This window comes from Littorina saxatilis, linkage group LG14 (genome assembly GCF_037325665.1).
Source record: "Littorina saxatilis isolate snail1 linkage group LG14, US_GU_Lsax_2.0, whole genome shotgun sequence".
NCBI classification, from domain to species: Eukaryota; Metazoa; Mollusca; class Gastropoda; order Littorinimorpha; family Littorinidae; genus Littorina; species Littorina saxatilis.
The window spans coordinates 34836766-34864452 of NC_090258.1; the positions used below are offsets into that span (position 1 = coordinate 34836766).

The following is a 27687-nucleotide window of genomic DNA, read 5'->3' on the forward strand; positions in this document are numbered from 1 at the left end:
TTCAAACTGGTATGTGTCTTCATTTTTGTATCTTTCTAGAATCTATACAGTTTACCCACAAAACATCTTCACCCATGTAACACACAGTCCCCTGTTCTCTAGTGTCAGCTCCCCTTAGCTAAGCTCCACAAAGTGTCAACATTTCACCAATATCTACCCATGTAAACTAGACTGTGTTAGTACCAATGTTCAAGGTATTTAATAAATTATCATTCATGACATGCTTTGACCCAAATCATAAACTGTGGTGTGGTAATTCTCAGACATAAAACTGAAGCCAGCTTAATGTCAGAATAACAAGAACAAAACTGAAACCTCTTGTAGAAAACGCAACAGCACAGTTATAGGTCAAACAATGTGACAGAATCTCACAGCTATTAATAACCCTGATTCTCTCCCTTCCTTCACAATCCCCACCCCTTTCCTAAAATTTGAAGTGACTTCAAAACAACCCCCCCCCCCCCCCCCCCCCCAATATCTCTCAAGGCAAGGGCCAAGTCAGCTTCAGATTCATTTTCAAATAAGCAAGTACGTAAAATGTCTCTTACTGTACTCATTGATTCATGTTTTTTTCACCTCCCAGCGTAAGTTCCTATTCTACATATCAAGGGCATACTTGCCCCCCCCCCCCCCCCCCTTCTATTGCTTGCTTACCTTCACTGTCATGCTGACGGTCGTCTCTCCTGTCATCGTGACTGCTTCCAGCGGAGCTTGAAGACAGCTGCAACACGCACAGTCAAATTCAACATAATTATTGTCGTCGTGCTGCAATTTTTGCGCAACTCTATTCTTGGCGATTTTGATGTTTTTGTGCTTTAGACTAAGTAAATCATTCTCAATGAGAAACATCTATATATGGTCACAGGCACAAAATGGCGTCGAGTCAGAAAAAGTGATACAACCTCCGGAAAAGGTCTCTTGTTGATGCTTCTTTTTTATTTAAAATCGTGAACATGAAGAGCATTGACGAAGAAGGTATTTTTCTCGGCTCGGACATGACTCCGTAGCGTGTGGTTCACGTGTGCGGAATATAATCGATGTTTTGTTGGTGATTATTGACGGTGATCTGTTGCAATTCTGTGACACCTAGTACAGTGTGCTCGGCAAACTTTCCCATACTGTCAGATCACTGTCCAAAATATAGAAAAAATACGGAGATTCTATTCTGAAATGGTCGGTCTTTCCCTTGCAAAGTTTGAAGTGCCCCGAAATTTGCCGAGTCGAGCTTACCGGAAGATTACCATAGGCTAGAATGTACGTCGTTCTCTGTCGTGATTTTCCGGCCGAGTGTATTAATGAGCCGACATTCATTCTCAACTTTTAGAACAACAAAGTTTTTGTTGATTTTCGATGAAAAATCATTCTTCTGTGTGAAAATAAGTTTAAAACACGAATCCAATGATAAACAGCGGTACGGGAAAGGTTTTTCGGCCAACTGCGTGATGCGTCGTGACGCGTTAGTTATGTACTATATTTTCTCCCGCGCATGGACTCGTTTCTACAAGGGGTGTGAACAAACTTTGTCTACTGACTTCCAGCCATGCGATCGTAGTTTCATTTGAAGAAGTCTGCGTTTGAAATGAACGAGAAATAAGAGAACACAGGAGGTAAGTGTTTTGTCGTGATTCTTTGAAATGTGTTATGTACACAATGATGGTAAGTTTTATCAATTTTGTAAGTCATATTGCTGTTTGAGACGTGTTTTGTTTGTTTGTAACGATGGTTGAGTGCAAGTCGAAAATATCGCGCGCTAAACGAAGTCTCCGATCTGACGCACAATGAAGAAATTTTATTTTGATTGTTCAGATACGAAGCTGTTGTCGTGACGGATAACGTACGATGCATGGTTAAGCTAATACAAATAGAATCTTTGTACAAATAGGTGGAAAACATTACTATGTTGATTTCTTTTGTTCCTGCGTTGAAAGGGACTTTCTGACGGGCTAGGAAATCGGTTGAGAAAGTACGGTGCGATGTTCATAACGTCACATCATGAGATTACTGTCTTCGGGCTAGGCGCGGAATATTTACCATTTTTATCAATGATTTTCTTTGATTTTCGTTCTTTCAGACTTGTGGTTCATTTTTTTGTTGTTCTTTGTAAATGACCGAGTTATGAGATTCAGACTTTTCTCTGTGGGATTCGTGTTTTCTTCCATGACTGCGTGTACATAACTTCACACGCCTTTAGTTCGAGATAGCTTGTCTGGGTGACGTGTGACATTATGTACACGTTATTGAAATCTTGTTCTGAAGCCTGTGCAGTAGAGAGTTCTCTACTACGATCAAATCTTGTTCTTTTTTGCTAAAAGAATTAAAAGCTGAGCAGTAGATGACTGCATTCAGCTGTTTTTATGACCCTGAAAATGTTCATAACGTCACATCATATCGTTTTGCTGTGATGATAGCAGATAGTGTAAAATCCAAACATTATAGCAAGCATTTCAGAAACTATACATGCATCTATAATTGCAAATCGTTTTTTTTCTTTCAGATCACAAAAGCTACTGCTGAGGGAGCCTGGGAGGTCTTCCTGAGGAATTGGGCTGTGGGAAGAGAAAATGTGGTTTTTTTTATTTTTTTATTTTTTTATTTTTTTTTTAAATTTTTTTTTTTATACCCGTGTGCAACATCCTGCGAGTCTTCAAGGAGGACAGCTACATGATGTCCCTTTAACACTGGGCTTTTATTTACATGTTTGCTGCTAAATCTTTCTGGAGGCATAGCCTACATGAGACTTATGGCTGAGACCAGACTTTTTTTGTGAGCTTCAAGATTTTTATTTACACATCCTGTTTTAACCATCTTCAGAATTGATAACTTATTTCACAATCATATTACACTTATATACTTTTTCATGTATTCTTGTTCCTATGTCTGTTGATAAACAGTGATCATTTCCCAACTGACAAAATCTAAGTGAGCAGTACTCACCAGCACTCAATGCATGAAAGATAATCTCCTGTTGTAATGTTATGTACACATTCTCATTTTTCTTGCATTTTCTGATGATGATCTGAATTTATGTTCCAGGGCTGCTAGTTGCTTTTTTATTTGTACCTTCTGTGTGTCATTTGTTTTCTTATAATTTCTGCCTTTGTAGGTGTGCATCTGTTTAAGATACATCACTCAGAATCCTAGGTGTCTCAGTGTGGCGTTATGTACAATGTATTTTTCCCTCTTATCTCTTACCTGCTACATATGTTATCTTGTTTTTTGATTTAAAATGGTAACTGTGTCCCTTTGCTACTAATTTCTTTCTCAGATTTGTTGATTGCAGTTATTTTGGCACCATTTTTAGCTGATATGGGCACTTTCATCCTCTGACTTTGCGTGCCGTTATGTACACATAGGTTTCTTTTGCTGTATAGTGGATTTATGGTGGTTTCATCCACAACTTTTACTTCTTAAAGCCATATGTACTCGATGACTATACACGCTAATTGCTTTACCAACAGCTGGAGACAGACTAAATTAAGTTCCCTGCAAAATATTGTGGTCTAGGACCCCTTAAATGTTGAGATATTTGAATTTTCATTTTGATCTGGATCGTCCTATTTATAGATTTGGCAACACATGTAACGTTGATGCAAGGGAGAGAACACCGCGGCTTTGTTGACATCCTCACTTTTTCAGAGGCAAGAACAAGCTGTAATGCATGTATTATGGTCCGCGCATGGCGACGTATCGTCATTATATGGTCTTATGGTGCGTTTGACATCGATTGTGGGCAAACTACACTTTGTAAACAAGGGAGTGCGTTAGTATGCCTTTAAGGGTTCTTCTCATTTATTTGGAGATGTCCATACATTTGTTTGCCTGTTGGGTCAGAATGTTCTTGTTTTAATGTATCTGTTTTGGTTATGTCACGCTGTGATGTTATGAACAAAGTTTGACTGCTGCTGTTTTTTTTTAATTGTCTAGCCCCTATAACCGGATTTTGCTTGTTTGCCACTTTAACTTCATAGTTGTGAGCATTTCTAACTATATTTGATGTTGGTTTCATTCTGTGTGGTTAAATTGTTGTTTTAATCTCGATTTTTTAGCAATTATTTACGGATGAAGTGAAAAAGGATGTTATTCCTTTCATCCTCTGTGATTACATTTCTCCTTGCTGTGGCTGTCTGGTGTCTATCTCTTTTACATGTGTTTTGTACTGAGGGGTCAGAAATCGTCTTTTGTCACCTTTTTTGTTGCATTTTTGTGATATGATGTGACGGTTATGTACACAATGCTCTAGTCGGGTGTAATAATGTTAGATTTTTGTTTTTGGTGTTGTTTTGATATTCAAAGTCATTTAATGTGGGTTTTTTGCTTGGGTTATGTTTATTTTCTGTCATAGTGCACTTGTAAGGTTAAATGAAGTTTGTGACGTTGTGACAAGTTATGTACATATGCCGGGATTTAAATTTACTAGTTTGTTAAAAATAAACTACTTTTTGAACTTATAGTGTGTTTATGAGCTTATAAGTGTGACTGGATTTGTCTAGCCTTTCTTTGTGTGTCTCCTTTTTAGGCTAAAAGTTTTCCTGAGCATGTCACAGTTTTAGACTCCTTTTCATGCCTATGTACATATCAGACCTGTTTACCCTCAACCCGAGGCAAGAGTATTTTCACAAAAAATTGAGTGTATTTTTCAAAAAGTTGGTGTACTTTGCAAGCAAAGCCATATGGGCTAGGGAAAATGTACGCGTGGGTGCAAACGTGTTTGTGTAAGAATAGCATGTCTTGTCAACACCTTCAGAATTTAACTCCTTCCAATACAACAGGGATAACACAATTTTATTTACCTGTCAGTTTATAGCATTATAACCAGTGTCTTCCAAACAGATTGATAATAAAAAGATGAAGTTCGTTAAATAACATCTGCGGTTGACAGTGGAAAGTTTATTTTTACAATCATCTCAGAAAACATTGCTTCAGCACGAACAACAGCCTTTTCTTCTGGCAGGATTTGCTTTGCGGGAATGGACTTCATAATTCATTGGCAGCTTTCAGCGGATTTCTTTGCAGCAACCTTGTCCAGGTGAGTTTTGGAACTGCAGTGTCGTTCGATGTCATATTTCCCAGCATGGGCAACGAAGAAATCTGATTTACAATACTTGCAGTGTGCATGACTTTTTCCCATAGTAGACTCCACAATTCCTGGCTCTTTCTTATATTTCTCCAAGAAAATCTGCTGCTGCTGCTGTTTAGACTTGGTACAGTCATCCGAAACTGGCACATTTTACCGCTTCATTTTGCCACGATTGTCCAGACGATCGCACGTGCCAACAACTGAACAAGGTTTCCACAGCTGAAGACTCGCTGTCATGGTTATCTCCCTTCGACCGAAACCGGTATCAGTTGTACCATCCCGTAATCAGCACACCAACACCGGAAAACGTATTCTAGACTTTTTCTTATGCGTATTTTGTGCGTGTGTTGTGTATTTGCGTACCGATAATAATTTGGCGTACAAAATACGCCCAAATCGTACTGGTAAACAGGTCTGACATCTATATACGACTAGTGTCTGTGTGTCTGTGTGTCTGTGTGTCTGTCTGTGCGCGATGCACGGCCAAAGTTCTCGATGGATCTGCTTCAAATTTGGTGGGCATATTCAGGTATACCCGGGACACAACCTGGTCGATGAGATATTTCAACACGTGCTCTCAGCGCGCAGCGCTGAACCGATTTTGTTTTTTGTGCTGAACCTATTTTGGTTTTTTTGTCTGGATCCACTACCAGTAACTCTTCCTTATCTTCTCCAGTATTTTTAGCCGCGATTATCTCCCTTCCTCCGTGCGGTGCGCCGGCAAAGCCGGGTATTCGGATCGACTTCTTCCCGGCGCAGCCGTCCCCGACGAAGCGGGTATTCATCTAGTTCTCAATATATACGAAGGACAATACATGATTCAACATTCTGTTATCTTTCTATCCATACCAGGTACAAATATAAACACTATTTCATCATAAAAATAATCAGTTTTGGCCTTTTGCTGAAAAGCTGTCGAAAACGAGTTAAGCCAAAATTCCATGACAGCGTTGCTATACACCCTTCTACAAACAATACTGTTGTTACCTCAGAGCAATGTTTATGTGAAGCTGAAAAAGACAGCAACACTGAATCAGAACGAAACTCTTTGGAAGAGTACAGCGCCTATATGGCGGTAATGTGACCTTGAAATATACTGTGTCCCACAATCAGTCAAGTTTCACCCAGTCTGGAACACCAACCTGTCTCGTTGCCTCGGGCGGTCCGCCATCACTGCGTGGTTTTCCCCAGGCGTTTTCCTTGGGCGGAGGGGCAGGCACCAGCTTCTCTTTGGGTGCAGGAGGTCTCGATTCTTTCTCTGGGGGGTGGGAGTCGTCCGATGTGCGTGATGTTTCACTGTCTCGCCGTGTCTTGCCTGGAAGTACAGTCATGCAAATCAGACATTGTTTTTTGCCAGTTTTGAAAGGTGACATCAACTCCAGTAGTCAAAATGCAGTGTCCTGTCCATGTGAAACACTTTTCTTTTCAAACATATGCCCATGGGAGCTCATTATCCCTGCTGCCATGATCACTTGGCTGGCGACTTCAGTTGCTTGGTGTATTCATCACTGGTCATTTGTGTCTGTTCCATCTGCAGCCAAGCCATACTGGCAGCAGTAAACATAGGCCCAGATGTGTTTCTCTTCTTCTTTTTTTTTTAAAGAACAGGGTGTCATACTGAGTGGACACTGCACAAAATACACAACTCAGCTCATTGTTCACTATCACGCTCATGAAGGCTTGACTCAACATAATTATCACCTGCATTATTCGCCTCATTATTAAGGGGCGCAACTCTTGCACAGCCAACAGATAGTTATTTCTGAACATTGTCTATTTCCAATCCATCACACAAACTATGAATACACATCTCATGTTAACTTCCAAGCTATATATATAGGTGAACCTGCCCTGGCAACCACCTCTCGATATCGAACACGTGCCCATGCCACAACCCAAAACGGTTGCCCACAATTTGTTTTTCCTTTATAACGATCACTGTTCTGTTCCCTGGCTGGTTGTTAGACAAGTTTGACAATATAGGGGAACCACTTTTTCATGACCTCCAAATATGTGAGAAAATCATGTCTTAAAACAGAGGGAATCTCAAAATAGGGGTAAGTTTACACAGGTAATGAAGTGAATATGAGAAAACAGGGTGTTAAAAGAAAGGGAGTGTTAAAAAGGGGGGTGGGTGGTTGCACAAAATATTTGCTGTGTGGCCGTGGAAGGTGCGTGTACCTGTCTTACTGCTGGAGCTGCTGAGCCGTCTCTCTCGGGGTCCTCCTCCCTTGCCGCCATCGGAACGATCAGAATCTCTGCGGGGCCGCCCGCCTTCTCTCACAGGTTCTCTCCCACCTTCCCTAACAGGTTCTCTTATGTCTCTGTGGCTGTAAACATATGGCTTTCATATACCATTTGTACACATTACCTAGCAGGTAAAATACTGTTTTGCATATTCTCTTGTCTCTGTACAAATTACCTAGTAGGTAAAATAATGTTTTGCACGCTCTCTCAAAGTCTCTGTACACATTACTTGAAGGTAATAATGTTTTTTCATTTTCTCTGGAGTCTCCGTTTGAAGGTAATAATGTTTTTCATTTTCTCTGGAGTCTCCGTACACATTACTTGAAGGTCATAATGTTTTTCACTTTCTCTTGTTTCTATGTCGCAGTCTAATGTGTACCATTTGTAGGACAGGACTGGGGGAAGAAATGAAAAAGCATAAAAGAAAATGTCTTTAAATTTGGACATAGAATAAGCTCTTTGCTGTGTGATCATTCCCAAGACTTCACATATGTAAGTACAGCAGTCCCTGCAATGTACGGCCCCCGGCGTGAGCGGACACCTGACATGTACGGACATATTTGCTCGGCACGGAGTGTTTTCCTTCTATATTTGCCCCCCCTTAAACGGACACCTGCAAAACATGGACGCGGACACTCATTTTCGGTCCCAACAGCAGGTCATACCTCCAATGTACGGACAGACCATCGTCAAATTTTCACCACAACAAAATCGATAACAGAGCAGTCCGGCTCTTGGTACAAAGATCACAGCCGCAATGGCGTGACGACAGTCACTGGTAACTTGAGTGCACCTGTACCCATCAGGAGGGGGGGTAGTTTTGGTCAGGAGTGGAGTACATGCGAAGATGCCAACATGAAACTGCACTGTGCTCTTTATTCTTGTCTGTTGGACGTAAACAACAGAAACCACAGTCGATGAAGGTCCTGAGCGAAAGAGAGTGAAAAACCGGCCACAGTTCTCAGCATCGTGTGTCTGTGTGTAACCTCTTTCATTGACAAGATACTCTTGTTTCCCCTCAGCCTTGACCAGTGAGTCGGTTGCCTAATCTGTGAACCCTTCAGTTGTCTTGCTTTGTCAAAAGTTACCACACAGTCAACTGGTTTTGCTCTGAGTGAACAGTTGGAGCTGACTTCTCTGGCCACAGCCTTAAACAGTACATGGCTGGAGGGAGTGAGAGAGAGAGGGAGGGGGGGGGGGGGGGGAGGGGTAGCTGGCTAAACTCTGTGGGGTGTCCGGTGTCACTGCATGTCAACAGGAAGAGCATTGGAGAGAAATAGAGAGGTGTACTCTTTCACACAATTTCCAAGCATCAGTTGTCACGGCTTGGGGTAGGCATTAGTGAGGGAGAGTGGGAGCTGTGTTATGTACAGTGTATTTCCGACTGAAGAGTGAAAAGTCACTGCCATGCCACATGATCGGCATGCAGTCAATAAAGCCAGACAAGATGAAAATAAATTACATGATTATGACATGCAGCTCTATCTGCTGCTATTTATTCAAACTGGTTTTCAAGCCTATTCTTGCAAAGCATCTGCACACGCTCCACTGTGCTGTGTTTGTGTGGCTGCTTTCGTATGTCAGTGCATGGTGAGTGTGTTCACTGCCTTGAGGATTTATTTTATCTCTTCTTTTCAACACTTTTCATACAAATCATTTTTACAGAACGTTTAAAGAAGTATTAGGAGTTTATTGTTTAGTAGCCACAAGAAGTGATTAGCATAGACTCAATCCTGTTGTTTGTGTGTCTCTGTGTGAGTGTATGGGGGAGGGGGTGGTGTGGTCACCCCTCCCGTGACCGGACACCTGCAATGTACGGACAGTTTTGCTATGGCCCAAGGGTGTCCGTTCATGAGAGGGACTGCTGTACATACAGGATCCTTATTCATTTTAACAAATTTGAGACAAATCAAGGTCTAATTCTAAATGCTTTCTTTCCAATTGAACAAGTCCAACAGTGATTGAGAAAAGAAAGGAAGCGGAAAAGAGGAAATAAGGTTTTACCAATCCAATCATCAGGTTTGCTTATTCTTTCTCAATCCAATCATCAGGTTTGCTTATTCTTTCTCAATCCTCAATTACAATCATCAGGTTTGCTTATTCTTTCTCAATCCTCAATTACAATCATCAGGTTTGCTTATTCTTTCTCAATCCAATCATCAGGTTTGCTTATTCTTTCTCAATCCTCAATCATCAGGTTTGCTTAATTTTTCTCAATCCTCAATTACAAACAAAAGCACACAATGATTTACACACCAAAGAGAGTAGCTGTGAAAATCAATAAAACTGTATCAAAAAATGAATACCAAGGGAATTCCTTGAAAAAAGGCAGAAAATTGTAATGCCTGAAAAGCAGGACCTCATTTAACCTTTTTAATTTTTATTTTCACTGTGTGTGTGTGTGTGTGTGTGTGTGTGTCTGTGTGTGTGTGTGTGTGTGGGTATGTATGTATGTATGTGTGTGAGAGAGAGGGAGAGAGATTGCATGCGTGCTTTGCAGATAACAGGTTGTGGACTTGATCTGCCTTTTGTTTGTAAGTGGGCACTTCCACACGGTGACATTTTATTCTAAAAACATTAAAGTAAAACAGATCATTCTGAAAACTTTTTTCTATATAACATTATGAGAATTTCTTCAGCTTTTTGAATGTGTCTACTTTTTTTTCATGGCAGATCACACCCCTTTGAAGAGCTGTACACGTTTTTTGTGCACATTTTCATTATTCACTGGAAGATAGCTATTAAGTTTTAAATAGCCAAAAACTCAGACACAAACGATATACTCAAAACATAAAAGCTACAACTATAGCTGCTACTTTTAAATAATTCAAACCCAGAGACAGAAACAAACGATAAATAATCAACAAGATAGCTAGTAGTTTTAAACAATCCCAACCTCTGAGACAGAAATAAACCATATAAAATGCTGGAAACTTAAGAGCTACAACTACCTATCCCTGCCGTGGAAGCTTTCCTCCGACGTGAAGTGAGCAGTTGTGTCCAGCTTCTTCATCTTTTCTTCGATCTCTCGTTCCTTAGCGGCTGTGTCCACCGGCTTGGCCGAGCCGAAAATGGATGACTGTCGACCACCTTCTGGTGTAGGTTTTTCAACCGGCTTGGTGCGAGGCTGCAGTTGCAGCTTGGGACGCTCTTTTGTACCCTCTGTGTGGGAAGGAACAAATGTTATAAGTTCACAAGATTACAATGTTTGGGAGAATAAATTGTACATAGAAAAAGCAGCAAAAGCTTTTAAACTTTCATTTACCATGTATTGAGTTACCTTCATCCTGTTTTTTTTTCCTAGCTGGTTACAGTGGAAATAAAAAGGCTTACTGGCATATATTTATACTCCCCCTCCTAAAAGTAAAAAGCTCCCTGAAGCTGAGACATTTTTATCACTTACGACATCAAAAATGGGCTCTTTCAACTGTTTGAGATTGATAGGAAAGGTGTATTTACACAGATCTGTGTACAATCCTTTCCCTGTTTGTTCTTGCTGGTTGTTTTTTTACTTCCACCAAAAAAGCAGTCATTTGCTGTTAGAGGCAGTAAGCATGCCATACTTTTCTGCTACTTTGTCACTGGCTCACCACACACATTCCCAGTTATACAAATCAATTATCATCTTGTATACTCAGATTTGAGAACACTTTGCACAAAAAGGCAATGGAATTGGTAAATCTGCACATTATGAAGTTGAATGCGGAAACAACCTTATAATTTTCTCCTATTCGGTCCTAATCCAATCAGGTGACTAGCAATTATGTACACACAGATAGCACTGACACTCTCACATTCTCCGTCTCTTTTAAAACTGACAAAGCATTAGCAGCACTGTCACTTGATGCAAAAGTACTTATTAAAACTTAAACTGTTAAAGGAAGGACAAACCAGAAAAACAAAACAAATGCGCCAGTTGCCATATTTTCTTCCACAGCCTAACCAGAAGGACAGGTACAGTCGGGCATGTCCATAGCCACCTCCCAAGGGACCAACTAAAAGTACATAGTTGTTAAGGAAAGGGGAATTCTATTGAAGAATAACTCATCTTGGATCCTTCGGAGTGGTTGTTGTGAGCAGGTGGTTGCATGCGAGAGGTGGTCGCAAGGACATGTCCGACTGTACAGTTTTTTCTTACCTTGACTGCCGTCTCTGCTGCCCCCACGATCACTGCGCTCCTCTCGGCTGGAAAAGGAAACAAGTTTGACAAGTTTGCTAAAAGCACCTGGGGCTTAAAGCCACAATCCCGTCATTTAGAATGGATTTTACTCACATAAATATTTCTCCCATGTGTTTTATCTACAATCTGTTAACCATCACATGAATTGTCTTTGGTTGCAGGCAAGCATCCGTGTAAGCAACCAATGGAAAAACTGGGACATATTATGAACAGATCCCTACATACTTTACTGTCACCGTGCTACTATTAGTTTTATACTGTGTATCATGAGTGTTCTGGTCAGGACCTCATTTTACTTGGATCCCAGAGATCTGCATGTACCTAATGGCCAATCAATGGAAACACTGGGATCCCAGAGATCTGCATGTACCTAATGGCCAATCAATGGAAACACTGGGATCCCAGAGATCTGCATGTACCCAATGGCCAATCAATGGAAACACTGGGATCCCAGAGATCTGCATGTACCCAATGGCCAATCAATGGAAACACTGGGATCCCAGAGATCTGCATGTACCCAATGGCCAATCAATGGAAACACTTGGATCCCAGAGATCTGCATGTACCCAATGGCCAATCAATGGAAACACTTGGATCCCAGAGATCTGCATGTACCCAATGGCCAATCAATGGAAACATTGGGATCCCAGAGATCTGCATGTACCCAATGGCCAATCAATGGAAACACTGGGATCCCAGAGATCTGCATGTACCCAATGGCCAATCAATGGAAACACTGGGACACATTATCAATAGTTCCGTGCATACTTTACCATTACACAGCTTCAAATTCTTGGTCATTTCACCTTGGTCTCAGAGACCTGCACTGCCTTATGCATGGATTTGTATGGCACAACTGCCATAAACAGCCTTTGCTTTGGGCATAAAAATAAAACATCCCCCAAACTCAAAGTTGAAATCTCACCTGTATCGACCACCCTCATCGTCCCGACGTCCGCCATAACCGCCACCTCCATCTCTGCGACCTCCGTAACCTAGACAGCACAGGAAAGATCAAACTTCAACAACATGCAAATCACATAATCAAGTTAAACACTGACAGTAACAAACAAACAGAGGATCGATTTAAGATGTCCTTTATTGGGTGCTGTCCTCTCATAGAAAGGGCCTGTCACTTCACTGTACAGTGGTACCTGCAATGAAAGGACACCTCCCATGAAAGAACACATTCTGTTGCCCTTTTCACTTAATGACTACCACTGTAGTACCAGTACAGTACTATCTTCTTTGACAAAATACCTGGCATGACAGACCACACGTCTTCTTCTTTTTTTTCTTTTTTTTTTTCGATCGCCGACAGACCACATGTAATGCAGAGGTACTTTTATGCTGGTCCAAAGGGTATCCTACTTTCAACGTTCCACTGTTTTTTATTTCTTTAGTTTATACAATTACACTATAACAATGCTTTGGGATTGGGAGCAAAACACACAACTGCCATACATTTTCAGTATCTTCATTTGTTTATTGATTAAAGGCTAAAAGTAAAACTAAAATGAAATAGAAAATTTTAAAAAGTAAATTTTCATTTGATTAATATACTTACCCGAATCACATATAGCATTGACACAGTCTGAGATGCTAAGATCTGAAAAGGCTACCCGTCTAACATTTTTAAAGGGAAGCAACCCCATCACCAAAAGGGCTAAAAATAGCCATGGTAATGAGCACATACTCTGGGAGTTACCTCCCATTGGTGTGTACTACGTCACTACCCCTATCTTTCTTTCTTTCTTTATTTGGTGTTTAACGTCGTTTTCAACCGTTCAAGGTTATATCGCGACGGGGAAAGGGGGGGGATGGGATAGAGCCACTTTTTAATTGTTTCTTGTTCACAAAAGCACTAATCAAAAAATTGCTCCAGGGGCTTGCAACGTAGTACAATATATGACCTTACTGGGAGAATGCAAGTTTCCAGTACAAAGGACTTAACATTTCTTACATACTGCTTGACTAAAATCTTTACAAACATTGACTATATTCTATACAAGAAACACTTAACAAGGGTAAAAGGAGAAACAGAATCCGTTAGTCGCCTCTTACGACATGCTGGGGAGCATCGGGTAAATTCTTCCCCCTAACCCGCGGGGGGTACTACCCCTATCACCACGTGTCCAAGATCATACGGCTTTAAAGAAACTAAAAAACCATAAGCGGGGTAGGTGGGAGGGCATAAACTATATCGTCCTGATTGACAGCCGAGATGTCTCTCAGGCAAAACTTGCTAAAGACAACTTCAGAGAGCCAGTAAGCTGTGCCCAGCACTTCGTCCAATCCCCCCGACCGTAAAACGGCACAGGAAAAGACCCCAAGCCCTGGATTAAATGAACCCGAGCCCAGTAGAGGGGAAAGACAATCTGCCCCCCCCCCCCCCCCCCTCCTTTCTATTGTAAGGAAATGCCAATGCCCGACAAGGCCTGTGAGATAGAGGTCAGCTCAAGAGAAGAGTGACCGATCTCCACCCAAAGAGAGAGAGAGACACCTAAGTACAAGGTACCAGAGTCCAACTCGGTGGGAACAACTCAATAAAGAGCATAAGAGACAATGACAAAAGGTGACGTTTTCATGTCAGTATGTCCCAAATGACATCACCAGTACATTTTTCATTCTATCTAATCTGTTTTCGTTCTATTTTTTCTAATAACATGCGTTAACAATTGATTGCCAACTGGAATGGAAGAGCACAAAAAGTGTAACTTGATATGTAGTTTCTCTAGAGGGAAAAACATCTTCCACTTTCATGTCAGTGTGTCCCATGCAACATACATTTGCCAAACAGCTATGTGCAAGTAGATTATTTGTTAGTGGTATAGAAAATACTGATCAACAATTAAAGTCAGTTTTCACATTCATTTTCTACCTATTTCTTATTTGTTTATTCTGTTGGCAATGGTGAAATGTCAGCAATCGTGTGTCATTCGGGACAGTAGACATGACACCTGACCTTTTGTCACTGTCTCATAAGCATTCCTAAAGTTCCAAGAACGTGAAGAAACGCTCACCCTCCAAGGCACGCTGTACTGCTTCTCTGCGTCAGAGTCCAATCTAACCAAGGCAAGAATCATAGTACTCCTGGCCAAATTTGGTACTGATAGACTGAATAGTGTCCAAGAAATATCTAACGTTAAAGTTTTCCGGACGGACGGACGGACGGACGACTCGGGTGAGTTCATAGACTCACTTTTGCTTCGCATGCGAGTCAAAAACCTGACTGCATTCTGGGACATCGTCACCCATAAAGCATGCTTGAGAAGGGTGCCGTAACCAGCAGTCTTGCTGCCCTCAAAAGAGATGAACACCAGTTATCCTCTACCCGTTCATGCGAAAGCAGAGAGAGATAGTACGAGGAAGCAGCGACTTACGATTGTGCGTAAGCAACCGGAAGTGCGGAAGTCACAGCGGTCGAAGCCTGGTGTGACCGGTGACCATGAACAAAATGGCTAAAAGCCATAGTGTCCGCAGTTCAGTCTGCTTGTACAGGGTGACACAAAAAAAACAGATCCCACCAAAAGTTTAATATTTTCTGAAATAATCAGCCGATTCTTTTATTTTTTCAGGTGAGCCAAGCTGAAATGATGTTCTAACAGCCCACCAAGTTTGAGCTTCAAGATGTCATGGACAACGGAGCATAAGACATTTATAGTCGAGGCCTATTTTCGCCGGCGAACAGATTTGCTCGGGCTGCGCACAACAGACTCTCTGACTGAATCAATATTCCTCGGTGTCCTTGCTGATTTAGGTCGACCAGAGTGGGATCCCCTGTTAGGGTTTTTACTATTGAGGTTATTGACAGTCCCATGGTCTCTGAACTTATCCCTCCATCCATAGATAACTGATTTAACAGGAAAGTCTCTACGTCCAAACTGTCTTTTGAATTCCAGTTGAGCAGCGTGGATAGAATTCGACCGAAAATAGGCCTCGACTATAAATGTCTTATGCTCCGTTGTCCATGACATCTTGAAGCTCAAACTTGGTGGGCTGTTAGAACATCATTTCAGCTTGGCTCACCTGAAAAAATAAAAGAATCGGCTGATTATTTCAGAAAATATTAAACTTTTGGTGGGATCTGTTTTTTTTGTGTCACCCTGTAAATTGAATGTGAATCAAAAACCCAAAACAGAAAACAAGAGGCGAAGCCATCAAGGCTCACGTAAGAAATCGACAAACAGTAACACAAACTCAATCACTCCGTCACACATACACACACACAGTACACACACACACACACACACACACACACACACACACACACACACACACACACACAGAAAGAGCATAGGTGAAACTGTGCAAGAAAGCGAGACACTAGATCTAGATCTGTCTGTCTGCATGTAGCCTACTTACAAGGACACGACTGCCAACTAGTCTCGGCGCGCTCAAAATAATAATGACCGAGACTGTCAGTACTTCCTTCGCGTGACGTCTAACCCTCTTACGTCATAATGTGACGTCAATGTAATATGACGTCTTCAAATGTTAGAGTTTCTACCACAGACATACACACGCACAGACGCACGCACGCACGCACGCACGCACAGACAGACAAAGTTACGATCGCATAGGCTACACTTACGTGAGCCAACAAGACTGGTAAGCATACACGGAAAACCGTGAAGCCGACCAGTCAAAAGCCTCCCGAGACAAAGTGTTCTCAGGAAAAAACTGGAAGTTTTACCTTCGTGGCCAAATCAAGAGCCTTCCTGAGTTTGGGCGAAAAACCAGAACGCGTCTGTCTACCTCTGAAAGACTGAGGGCCAGACGCAGAGATCAACGGGCAAACGCCGTAGTCATAGTTGCCTGTGGTAGAAGGGTGACTGTAAAAGGAAACCCGACCCAAACGGAAGTCGTTCTGACTCACCTCATGCTCAGGATGAGGGTGAAGAAAGAAAGATTAAAAATCCGCAGTCACAGGAACCGGAAATGCCATAGTCACACAGCGAAATGCAGGAGACAATTGCACAGGCCAAGGCTGAGAGCCGTGATGCCCGTAGGACAGCCATTGTTCCGAAGTACCCACCGTACGCAGGTAAACGAAAGAAACAAAAGTTTCAGCTGCCAAAAAAGATGCTGGGCTATGAGCCCACAGCAAAGAAACCGGAACATTAGCTAGCCCTCTGCCAGAAGGAGAGGACTAGCCAAAACTGAGAGAGATGGTAAGCCACAAAGGATGACTCCTCAAACCTACATTGCCATTTGAAGACAATGCCCCCTCAGAAAATCTGTATGTTACCTCCGAGGCCAACTCAAGCGCACCTTAAGTTTGGACGAAACACCAGAACAAGTCTGATCGCTAGAAAAAGACAGTCGGACTCGGCGAAAGACAAACAAGGACCACATAGGTCAGTCGTTGTTTCTAAGAAACCCTGACGTCGGTAAGAGAAACAACCTCTCCGGCTAGCCGGAAGTGCGACAGAAGCAGCAGCCCGTGGCTGAAACGACTGTTACACTGACTGAGGCCGGAAGCCAGTATACCCGAAGGCCAGCCCTAGATCCGACCAGAAGAGACCTCAGCGGGTGCTCGAGCTGGTGGACCTAGTTCGCTGTGTTAAAATCAGACTGATGCATAAGAATGAAAATATGCACCCGTCAGATCGATTGAAGTCGCCCGACCTCACAGTCCCACAATCCATTGGCTGTGTATAGAGACCATCCAATGCGAAAGTGCCTGGGAGGGGACCTCCCGCCATCACTAAAGTGAAGGGCGGAAGGTGGGGTGAGATCGGGAGCACTTCATTGGAGGTGGGGCTTGCCGTTAGAGAAGCCCCTCCCCCTTCCCGAAGCAGTTCTTTTCTCGAACCACGAAAACCAGGATGAGCTTGCCCTTAGGCTGCCAGTTTGGGTTGAGCAGAGGACTGGGCCTGCTTCTGTTGAGTAGGCTTGCTCTGTTTCAACCCTTGTAGAGAGAAGTCGGAGAACTGATGTCCTCTGTTCGACTGGATCTCCTTTTGTCTAGCGTCAAGCGCCAAATGACCAAAAAGAGATCCCTCTACCACCGGAGATGCTCTCAAGGTGTTTCTCGTACCTGATCCGTGAACTGCGAGTGCGAGAAGAACAAATCCCTCCGACACCAAACTGCGTGAGCATAGTGAAGGGAGGATAGTAGCATCTGCTCTTCATTCACCCTAGCAAAGGCTGAACGAAGAGTGAAGACGTCATCAGCATCCTGATCTACACTGAGTGTGAACAGATCGAGCTAATCTCGGAAGCGAGAGGTTGCGAGTTCGACCCTGGGTCAGGGCGTTAGCAATTTTCTCCCCCCCTTTCCTAACCTAGGTGGTGGGTTCAAGTGCTAGTCTTTCGGATGAGACGAAAAACCGAGGTCCCTTCGTGTACACTACATTGGGGTGTGCACGTTAAAGATCCCACGATTGACAAAAGGGTCTTTCTTGGCAAAATTGTATAGGCATAGATAAAAAATGTCCACCAAAATACCCGTGTGACTTGGAATAAAAGGCCGTGAAAAGTAGGATATGCGTCGAAATGGCTGCGATCTGCTGGTCGACGTGAATGCGTGATGTATTGTGTAAAAAATTCCATCTCACACGGCATAAATAGATCCCTGCGCCTTGAGTCCGAGTCTGGAGATACGCGCGCGATATAAGACTTCATATATAATCTGTCATAGACAAAAAGAGTTCTGATGATCGTCTCCGAAAGGATGCAAGTTCCAAAAACTGACGTCCTATCTCCTCTGAAGAGACAAGGGTGTGTTCTGGTACTGACACACCGAGTCCCTCATAATCTGTTTTACCAGCAGAGGAAGCAATTCATGCGTCACCAGTAAAGGTGACCGCGGAAGAGCAAAGGACGAATGCAAGTTCCGACTAGAGTTAGGCAAGTTTAACTTCCAAAACACAGAAGGAACAAAAGTAGAAGCCTGTGTAGCCGTAGCTAGCCAAGGCTGAGCCTGTTCCGGAACTTGCCTTGAGGAACAAGAAGAGGAACAGGGACAGAAGGAATACCACTTCAGGCATGAGATGGCTTCGCCAAAACCTGCGAAAGGTGGTATGCCACAGAAGGGGACTCTTCGAACCGGAAGCAGGAATCCTCCTCCTTCGCGGAACGGAAGTCCGACATCGCCGAAGGGGCAACCAAAGAGGAAGCCGAAACAGCTGATGCACCTTCCGGAAAATAACGGGAAAAAACTTCCGCCGCAGCTTCAAGAGCAACCTGAGTTTTGACGGAAATCCCGAATATGTCTGTTCGCTAGCCACAGACTGAACGTCCGAGTGGTCGAGCGAAGGACAAGGACCGAAGTCACAGTCACCAGTGGCGGAAACGATGCACGGGATAACCGGAAACCCACGTACCAGGACATCATCTCGACTTATACCCTGACTGGTGTGAGGGTAAGGAAAAGCCGAGTGAACGTCCGAAGCCGACGGAACTGAATGGACGGAAGCCACCCCGCCCGAAGGGTGAAGTGACGACTGCCCCGGCCGAGGTGAACCTGAATGCCCGAAGGCCGGCCGCTGTTCCTCACTCACCGACATCCGTACGGAAAGACCAGGAAGAGAAACAGTGTATCCGGATGAAGCTGGAAATGCAACCGACAAAGCCGCAAAATGCGGAAACAAGGATTGCGTAGACTGAGGCCGGAAGCCATAAAGCCCGGAGGCCAGTCTCCGGTCAACCCCAGCACTGACCACGGCGTGAACAAGTTGTGGGGGACCTATGCTTCCGGTGGGAACCGGAAGCGCAGCAGCCAAAAACGGCTGCCGCCCTTGCTCTGAAACACCCGAGAACGCGTAGAACATCGGGGGAGACAGAGCAGAAGTTTTTGTGTATCCGGACGAATCCGGAAATGCAACCGACGAAGCCGCACAATGTGGAAACGAGGGCTGCGTAGACTGAGGCCGGAAGCCATAAAGCCCGGAGGCCAGTCTCCGGTCAACCCCAGCACAGACATCGGAGTGTACATGTGGTGGGGGACCTATGCTTCCGGTGGGAACCGGAAGCGCAGCAGCCGAGAACGGCTACCGCCCCTGTTCTGAAACGGCCGAGCCCACGGGGGGGAACATCGGAGGAGACAGAACAGTAGAATGCAAGTTGTGAAAGTGCCCCAGAGAACTGTCTCCCAAAAGGGAGTGTCCGGTCGCCTCACGAGGGCTGTTGGACCAGTTCAACTTACCGTCCATGCCGACCACGGCAGTAGACGACGAAAAACAGGAAGCTGATCCCTGGAAAACGTCACAGACGGCAACGTCACAGAACGCCAAGGAACGAGCGTCACCCATGGACGGGGGAAAAACGACGCTGGCAAACGGCGTAGAATGCAATTCTCTCCCAAACTGCGGAACTCTGGAAATAAAGAGCTAAGCAGTATAGACACCAGAGCGCCATGCTCCGATGCCTAAAAGAGGGAAAGCAAGAAGAAAAGAAGTCAAAGACATGCTTAACTGCCCCCAAAACAAATGTTCATTTGGGGCAGAATAAGTAACGGACATAAAGGTATTACATGCTTAGTCCGAAACAACAACAATTACCAATGGTCTGGTAGATCCAAGACATAAGCCTTGCCATGTTTTATCACTGTCAGCCATGCTGACCCACAAACATGGCGGCCAAACAATTACTGGAAATTTACAAGTCCAAACGGACGAAAAGTCAGCAACTACAACGAAGTTCCTGTCAAACTAATGACCAAAAAGGAAAACGCTTACCAACTAACAAAGGAGAAGGCAAGAAAGGAGGTAATATAAGGTTTACCTCACCAATACATCGGCCTTGCCACATTTTATCGCTGTCAGCCATGCTGACCAACAAAAATGGCGGCCCAACAATAAGTTACTGAAAAATTTACAAGTCCAAAAACGGACGAAAAGTCAGCAACTACATCAACATTCTTGTCAAAATAATGACCAAAAAGGAAAGAGCTCACCAACTAACGAAGCAGAAGGCAAGGAAGACGGGTAAGTGGCCGGTGGGTGTCAAACAAACACCAAACAGCACAGCCACGAGAGAGCCAAAAAATCAACAACCTTCCCTCAAGAGCTGAAAAAGTCGTATGATCTTGGACACGTGGTGATAGGGGTAGTGACGTAGTACACACCAATGGGAGGTAACTCCCAGAGTATGTGCTCATTACCATGGCTATTTTTAGCCCTTTTGGTGATGGGGTTGCTTCCCTTTAAAAATGTTAGACGGGTAGCCTTTTCAGACCTTAGCATCTCAGACTGTGTAAATGCTATATGCGATTCGGAGTAAGAATATGTAATTTAATGAGTTTGCCTCGAGAGGTGTGAACATAATATGGCAGGTGTGGGTGTCAAAATATACTTGAACAAATATTTAACCAACGCTTGTCTACTCTAGTGCATCAATTTTGCAATGCACAACTAATAATACTCAGGCATCTATGTACCCGTATTTGAGTGATTTTCTTTGTTCCGCTTTTTCCGTCAAGTTATGACTAAATGTTTTAACATCGAGGGGGGAATCGAGACGAGGGTCGTGGTGTATGTGTGTGTGTGTGTGTGTGCGTGCGTGTAGAGCGATTCAGACTAAACTACTGGACGGATCTTTATGAAATTTGACATGAGAGTTCCTGGGTATGATATCCTCAGACGTTTTTTTCATTTTTTTGATAAATGACTTTGATGACGTCATATCCGGCTTTTCGTGAAAGTTGAGGCGGCACTGTCACGCCCTCATTTTTCAACCAAATTGGTTGAAATTTTGGTCAAGTAATCTTCGACGAAGCCCGGACTTCGGTATTGCATTTCAGCTTGGTGGCTTAAAAATTAATTAATGACTTTGGTCATTAAAAATCTGAAAATTGTAAAAAAATATTTTTGTTATAAAACGATCCAAATTTACGTTCATCTTATTCTCCATCATTTGCTGATTCCAAAAACATATAAATATGTTATATTTGGATTAACAACAAGCTCTGAAAATTAAATATATAAAAATTATTATCAATTTTTTTTTTTTAAATCAATTTAAAAACACTTTCATCTTATTCCTTGTCAGTTCCTGATTCCAAAAACATATAGATATGATATGTTTGGATTAAAAACACGCTCAGAAAGTTAAAACGAAGAGAGGTACAGAAAAGCGTGCTATCCTTCTCAGCGCAACGAATACCCCGCTCTTCTTGTCAATTCCACTGGCACTGCCTTTGCCACGGGCGGTGGAGTGACGATACTACGAGTATACGGTCTTGCTGCGTTGCGTTGCATTCAGTTTCATTCTGTGAGTTCGACAGCTACTTGACTAAATGTTGTATTTTCGCCTTACGCGACTTGTTGTTTGTTTTGCTCCTCCACATTTATTAAACTTAATTCTGCAACTGCAAAGGGTAATTACACCATGCAGCTAAATCCATCATCCACGAAAAACAGACATTCAGTTATCTGACTATAAAACTCAAAACTATACTAACTCAGAATGTAATCAGCTGAAAAATGTTAATAAATTGAAAGATTATTCCTAAAGGTACTAGAAATGATGCTGCTACAGAATAGAATTTTTGTCATAGAAATAATAGTAGAATTCACGATTCTGGTTAGACTCAGTAAAAGTTTTACAGTTAACAGAAGTGTTCATTCCACCTTTTAATAAAGTGTTGGCTTCCATGACCCTAGAGAAACAGTATTCTGTTATACCAGGAGACGCATTGTGTCTATCACAGTATCAATCCGTCTTGAGTCTGTTTTGCAGTGCTTCTTTCCAAGAAATTTACAACTCTTCTTCCCCATTTCAAAAAAAATGTTCCTTCAAAATCAGGAACAGACACACAAGTTTGACTGATCACTTAAAAAAACTATAATTTAAATGCAGTTTTTCTGTTTTGTAGAACCTAAATTTGTATTTGTTAGGAGAAAACCAGTCCACAGCACAGCTTCAGGGATTGGCTTGGGCATCAGTCATCGGTCTTTTGCCATGTTAAATTCGGAAAAGACCGATACACATGGGTCTCAATCCGTCAACTGACCGATAGACATGCAGCAGTCAGTCAGCTCGTCTTATTTTTGTCTGCTGTCTTGTTCTTTCTTTTTTGTTGTCCCTTCCTTACTTAATTGAAATAAATATGGTTATTGTGTCCTCAGACCTTTTATGCCTCTTCATGTCAATACTTCTGCATCAACTCATGATCTGCTAGCTCAGTCAAACTCGAAGAACTCACCTCTGTCATCACTTCGTCCACCATAGCGATCGTTGAATCCACCGCCGCCGCCACTTCTATCCTCAAATCCGCCACCACCACGACGATCGTCGAATCCACCTCCTCTCCTGTCACCGCCGAAACCACCACCGTCTCTACGGCCAAAGCCACCACCCTCACCATTGTAGCGGTCGCGGTCACCGTAGCGACCGCCACTCCTGTCACTGAAACCTCCACCCGAACGATCACTGAATCCACCTCCGGACCGATCACTGAATCCACCTCCGGACCGATCACTGAATCCACCACCGGACCGATCACTGAATCCACCACCGGACCTATCACTGAATCCACCACCGGACCGATCAGAGAAGCCTCCTCGATCTCTATCACCAAAGCGATCACCGCCGCGGTCACCACCAAATCCTCCTCTGCGATCACCACCAAAGCCACCTCTGTCATCCCCACCTGAAAGAACAGAAAGAGAACATTTAAAATCTAACCACCAAAGCTGTATAGAACTAAAAGGAAACATCCTTTCCAAATTAAAGTCCAGAATCATACCTTTTTTTATTTTATTTTTTTTACAAGACAACCTTTCAAAGACCTGAAAGGTAAGTGGACAAACCACAGAGTACTATCGGCCGTTCCTAAAAGTGCGCCATAATCATCTGAAACTAACCACCCACACCTTCTCAGCTGCGCTGTGCAGGTCAGAATTCGGTTCGCGGCCTAGCTGACCCAGTTGTTCCTGCCAGTGCGCCCGCACTGACTGGTTACCAGGGCAATGGAAATCCAAAATGGCGGCCAGCAGAATCTCACTATCTCTGGCGAGTGCTGTTTCTAGGTGATTTACAACACATTCCCTTCATTCTAATGCCCCACTATCTTGCACCAGTCTGTCAGCCAGGCAATTAGCTTGCTGTGTGTCCAGCCAGGGATGTTTATCCCCACTGTAATTGATAGTAGGCAGCTTCAAGTGAAACTGGCCCCTTGGCACTAAGCAGGAAATGGACTCCAGATGTTAAAACAAATGCCCCCATATCTCAGTTCCCTCTAATCTTGTAGCTTTGCTGGTACCTAGACCTGTTGGCAGAGATGCTATGCTGCTGGTTGCAATAAACAGTTCTGGTAAGCAAGACTTGCCTGGGGGGAAAAAGGGGGGGGGAGGGGGGTCATGGGTTTGGTCAGTACTTGGGGACGAGTGTCTACTCCCACTCACTGTGCTCTCTGTTCTGTGGAAAGCAAGCACTACTGGAATGAATATGTGCCTTATCTAAAGGAAAGTGAATGTGTTGGTATCTGTGCTGTTTTATTTTGTTGTTTTTGTGTGGACTGTGCTCATTTTGAATTGTGAAAGTTGTATACAATACAATGGAGTGCAGGTGTATTGGATTAGCAGTTATTCATTCTACTTTCTGGTGCAAAGGTAAGGCTTGCTTCATTCATTCTGCTTGCTGTACTGTGTTTAGCATGCTTGTTGCATCTAAAACAAAACTGTATGATGTCGGTAGTAAAAGTGTGTATGACGCTATTTTTCAATGATGACAAACTTCTGTGCTAACACTTTCAAAACACACCAAAGCACCTCAATCAGTTAGTACTGATAAATACTTCTTACCAAATTCAAATGGGATTACAATTGCATTGAGTGGTATCTGCAGAAATCGATCTAGTCATGTGTCAAATTTCAAGAAAAAAATGCAACAAACGGCTCAGCTATCATTAAATAAAGTTGTAAGTAAGAGTATTACAGCTACGGTCAGACAGGCCAGTTTGTTGCTGGCACTGACCCTCAGCTGACTGGCTGGCTCGCTGTGTGCAGCTGGCTGGGCTATTTATAGATGGTTGCTCTAGATAACCGAATTCTCAGTGCTGGGAAGGTGTGCATGCACCCTTGTTTTCCTCTCTGTGCCAGGAAAACATCAGGTGTACGAACACAGGCCTTCTGGAAAGCCCTTGAAGGCATTTAGAAACTATCTGAAACCTCTTGCAGATCACATAAAATGCCCATCGTGGAAATTCCTTCCAGTTTACACCCTAGAAAAAGTGAAACAAATGAGCCAGTAAACGAAAAAGGCTAAGTGGGTGAAGCACTCACCAAAGGCAGGAGGGTCTTTCCTTCTCCAGTCACCCTCGGCACGGTCTGGGTCCCCGCCTCCTCCTCGCCAATCACCCTGGTCTGTCACAAACATCAACTCACTTACTTGCCAATAATCAACCAACAAACAAGAAAATATGCATTGAGTTCAACTTCGAATCTTAAACCTGGCTGCTTCCTTGAAACCCGGTAAACTAGCTAAGGTTTTACTGCCAGGCGATGGATTCACAACTGCACTAGGTCTGCTCGTGCTTCATCATGCGAGGCTTGAGAGTAGAAGAGCATTATTCTGGATCATACTCATAGTTACAGTTTTCCGTAATGTATTTTGTTGCAATCTATCCTTGACCTTCTTGCAAGATCTAACAGCAAATGAATATTGGGTGTCAACTTTCCAAAGCCACAAGGGGCTTAGCTGATTTCTGTCCGCCCATTACTCAAATTACTATCAAGCTCAGTTTGACATTCAAACCATTCATAACAGTTTACTGATATCAACCTCAGAAGCTACCACGGAAAACAATTTTGAAATGCAAAAGGTTTTTCTAAAAAGACCCGGACTAAAAAAAACACCAATTCCAGTGTTGAACAATGACTCACCACTGCGGCTGTTGTTGTTGGCACGCTCGCTATCTCCGCCACTTGACTCTGCCAGATCCACACGCAGCTTGCGTCCCGAGAACATCTGTTGTGAGCAAATCATAAGATTAACTCATTCTCCGAACGAAGATGCCTATTTTCACATAACAAGCATAACATGTCATAATGGGGGTGGGGTGGTGGGGAGTATCAAGTTAGTGGTCAAGCTGCAAACTAAAAAAAAGTTGAAATTTTTCAATTTACATCTGCAAAATGTCTCTGACGTAAGACTGCAACCTTGACAGATGACTGAGGGGTGCCAAACTTACAGCCTGTGTGAAAGTCATCAGGGACTATTCAGTGGCCCAGCTTCAATGATTCAGGAACCAAACAAATCTGGGAAAGTCCCATCTTTTGTCAAATTCTACACACTGATTCGTATCCAGTGAGTTTTGTTCCGAAAGGGTGTGCCAGAATGTGTACAACGATTTATTCTCCTGGCAAAAAATCTGTCTCTGTCTTGTTGCAGATTGTGATGACATAGCTTGTGACAAAAGAGAATACAGGTTGAAAGACGACTGTGGACCTGACTGTGCCAAAGACGATGCAAACAAACACACATGGCCTTGCTCACCTCTTCACTGAGACTCAAGGCCTCGATCAGGGCCTCCTTGCTAGCAAACTCCACATAGCCAAACCCACGTTGCCGCCCATTCTCATTTGGAAGGCGCACATTTGAAACCTGGAAGCAAAAAAACATCAAAACTGTCAAAGCATTCCAGTTCACAGGATACTTCTAATGATAACAGTTCAAGTAAATGCAAGGTCTGATGTATGTATATATTGCTTGTCTATGAATAATATTAATAATTTACAATTTAAACACAAAATAAAAACTTTGAATCACATCAACAGCCTTTTTGTTAAAATCTAAAGCTGAAGGGAACCATCAATTTGACAAGGAAATCACAGTCGCACCTCTAATACATGTAACTGAGTGTCGGAACACAACAATCACCTTTGGAGGCAAAGTCTAATCAAACAGGATTGAGATTTTTAGAGATAATTTCTTAGCCCCATAAAAACTGTCATGGTTACACAAAGGCAACCAAGAACATACAAGGAGACAGTAGCAGCCAGACCCCATCACATACAGAACTCTACATGTCACAGGTGTGAGCAACGTATAAGAAACGTCAAGCTATATGTAGCTCGCTGTCTCAACGGCCGACAACTGCAGAGCCTGACGTGAAGGGTGACGCAGTAGTCTTCCTGTCAGTGTCACATTCAAAAGAACACTCCAGAACTTTGCTTTTTCATTCATTGATTGTAAGAAAATGACAGTGCCAAGTCTTGTCACAGGACTCTTAACTGTTGACATAGGGTTTCCTCTCATTAGTAAAATAAATGTTACTGCTACAGGCATGGCAGTTTTAAAAAAAAAGGTCTTAAAAAGCTTGGGGTACAGAGGACCACCATGTCTTTGCGCCCCCAGGTTAACGGTGCATCATTTTATCCCTGTGCGAAGCAACTCCATACTGCACCTCTAAGTTGCGCCCCTCAAAGAACTCTGCAATCTTTTCTTCGCTGATGTCATAGGCAAGGTTGCCCACGAAGGCAGTGTAGGGGGGTCTGTCCGGAATCCGGTCCGTGTCAAAATCTGGTCCGCGAGCAGCCTTAGGGGCTGTCGGCAGCTTGGACCGGTCAAACTTTGGCCCTTGGTCATCGTCTGAAAAAGCAAAATCAACAGAAGAATCCAAATCAAGAAAGGGTCATTTATGAAACATTTAAAAATTGACAGCACAAAACATTCACAAGAACTTGGACCTATGGGTAACAACTAGAAAATAAAGGCTTATTTTTAGTATGCGTTGCTTGTTCTCGTCAAAGATGGAGACAAAAGGCTTGAATCATGATAAATATATAAAAATGTCAAAACTTGATTTTGCAGACACAAGGCACCCCTTTCCGGCATACAGGGGACACGACACAGCTCACATGTTTGCTGGCCAAAACAAAAGCCACATATGCGCCTGTGACAATAACACAAACTTCAATCCACAAAAAAATGAACAAAAAAATGAACGGAACCAACCTCCGGACCCTAATAACTTTGGCCTTGTCATTGGAAACAAATCTTTTATTTTCTGGGCCCTATTACGTGAAAAAAGGTGGGCTAGCTACGCTGCCGTCAGAATTTGATAGTGTCAAGTATAAAAAATATAAGAATTCCAGAAATAACTTTCCCGCGTGACATTATATTTACTAACGAGGGGTGTGTCTCCACACATGCTCCTTATCCATGTGTGGAGACAGACCCCATTCTAGCGACTGGGCTAAAATGTCACATGGGAAAGTTTGCCTCAATAAAA

General features: G+C 43.1%; 1 protein-coding gene across 4 annotated transcripts in view; it reads right to left on the reverse strand.

Annotated features, from left to right (window-relative positions):
- The window catches only part of LOC138947637 (eukaryotic translation initiation factor 4B-like), a 46468-nt gene that overhangs the window by 13969 nt on the left and 4812 nt on the right, over window positions 1-27687 (reverse strand). For 3 of the 4 annotated variants that reach the window (XR_011449738.1, XM_070319147.1, XM_070319144.1), the window contains exons 3-13: window positions 26860-27044; window positions 25950-26057; window positions 25337-25421; window positions 24737-24817; window positions 22657-23103; window positions 12430-12499; window positions 11463-11509; window positions 10273-10486; window positions 7259-7407; window positions 6220-6392; window positions 655-721 (exon numbers count right to left, since the gene is read on the reverse strand). Coding sequence is in view for 3 of the 4 variants with exons in the window: in XM_070319147.1 (XP_070175248.1) it covers window positions 655-721; window positions 6220-6392; window positions 7259-7407; window positions 10273-10486; window positions 11463-11509; window positions 12430-12499; window positions 22657-23103; window positions 24737-24817; window positions 25337-25421; window positions 25950-26057; window positions 26860-27044 (1626 nt within the window). In the remaining variant the exon portion in view is untranslated. The remainder of the gene's footprint in view (window positions 1-654; window positions 722-6219; window positions 6393-7258; window positions 7408-10272; window positions 10487-11462; window positions 11510-12429; window positions 12500-22656; window positions 23104-24736; window positions 24818-25336; window positions 25422-25949; window positions 26058-26859; window positions 27045-27687) is intronic. The other variant, XM_070319146.1, reaches the window with a different exon arrangement.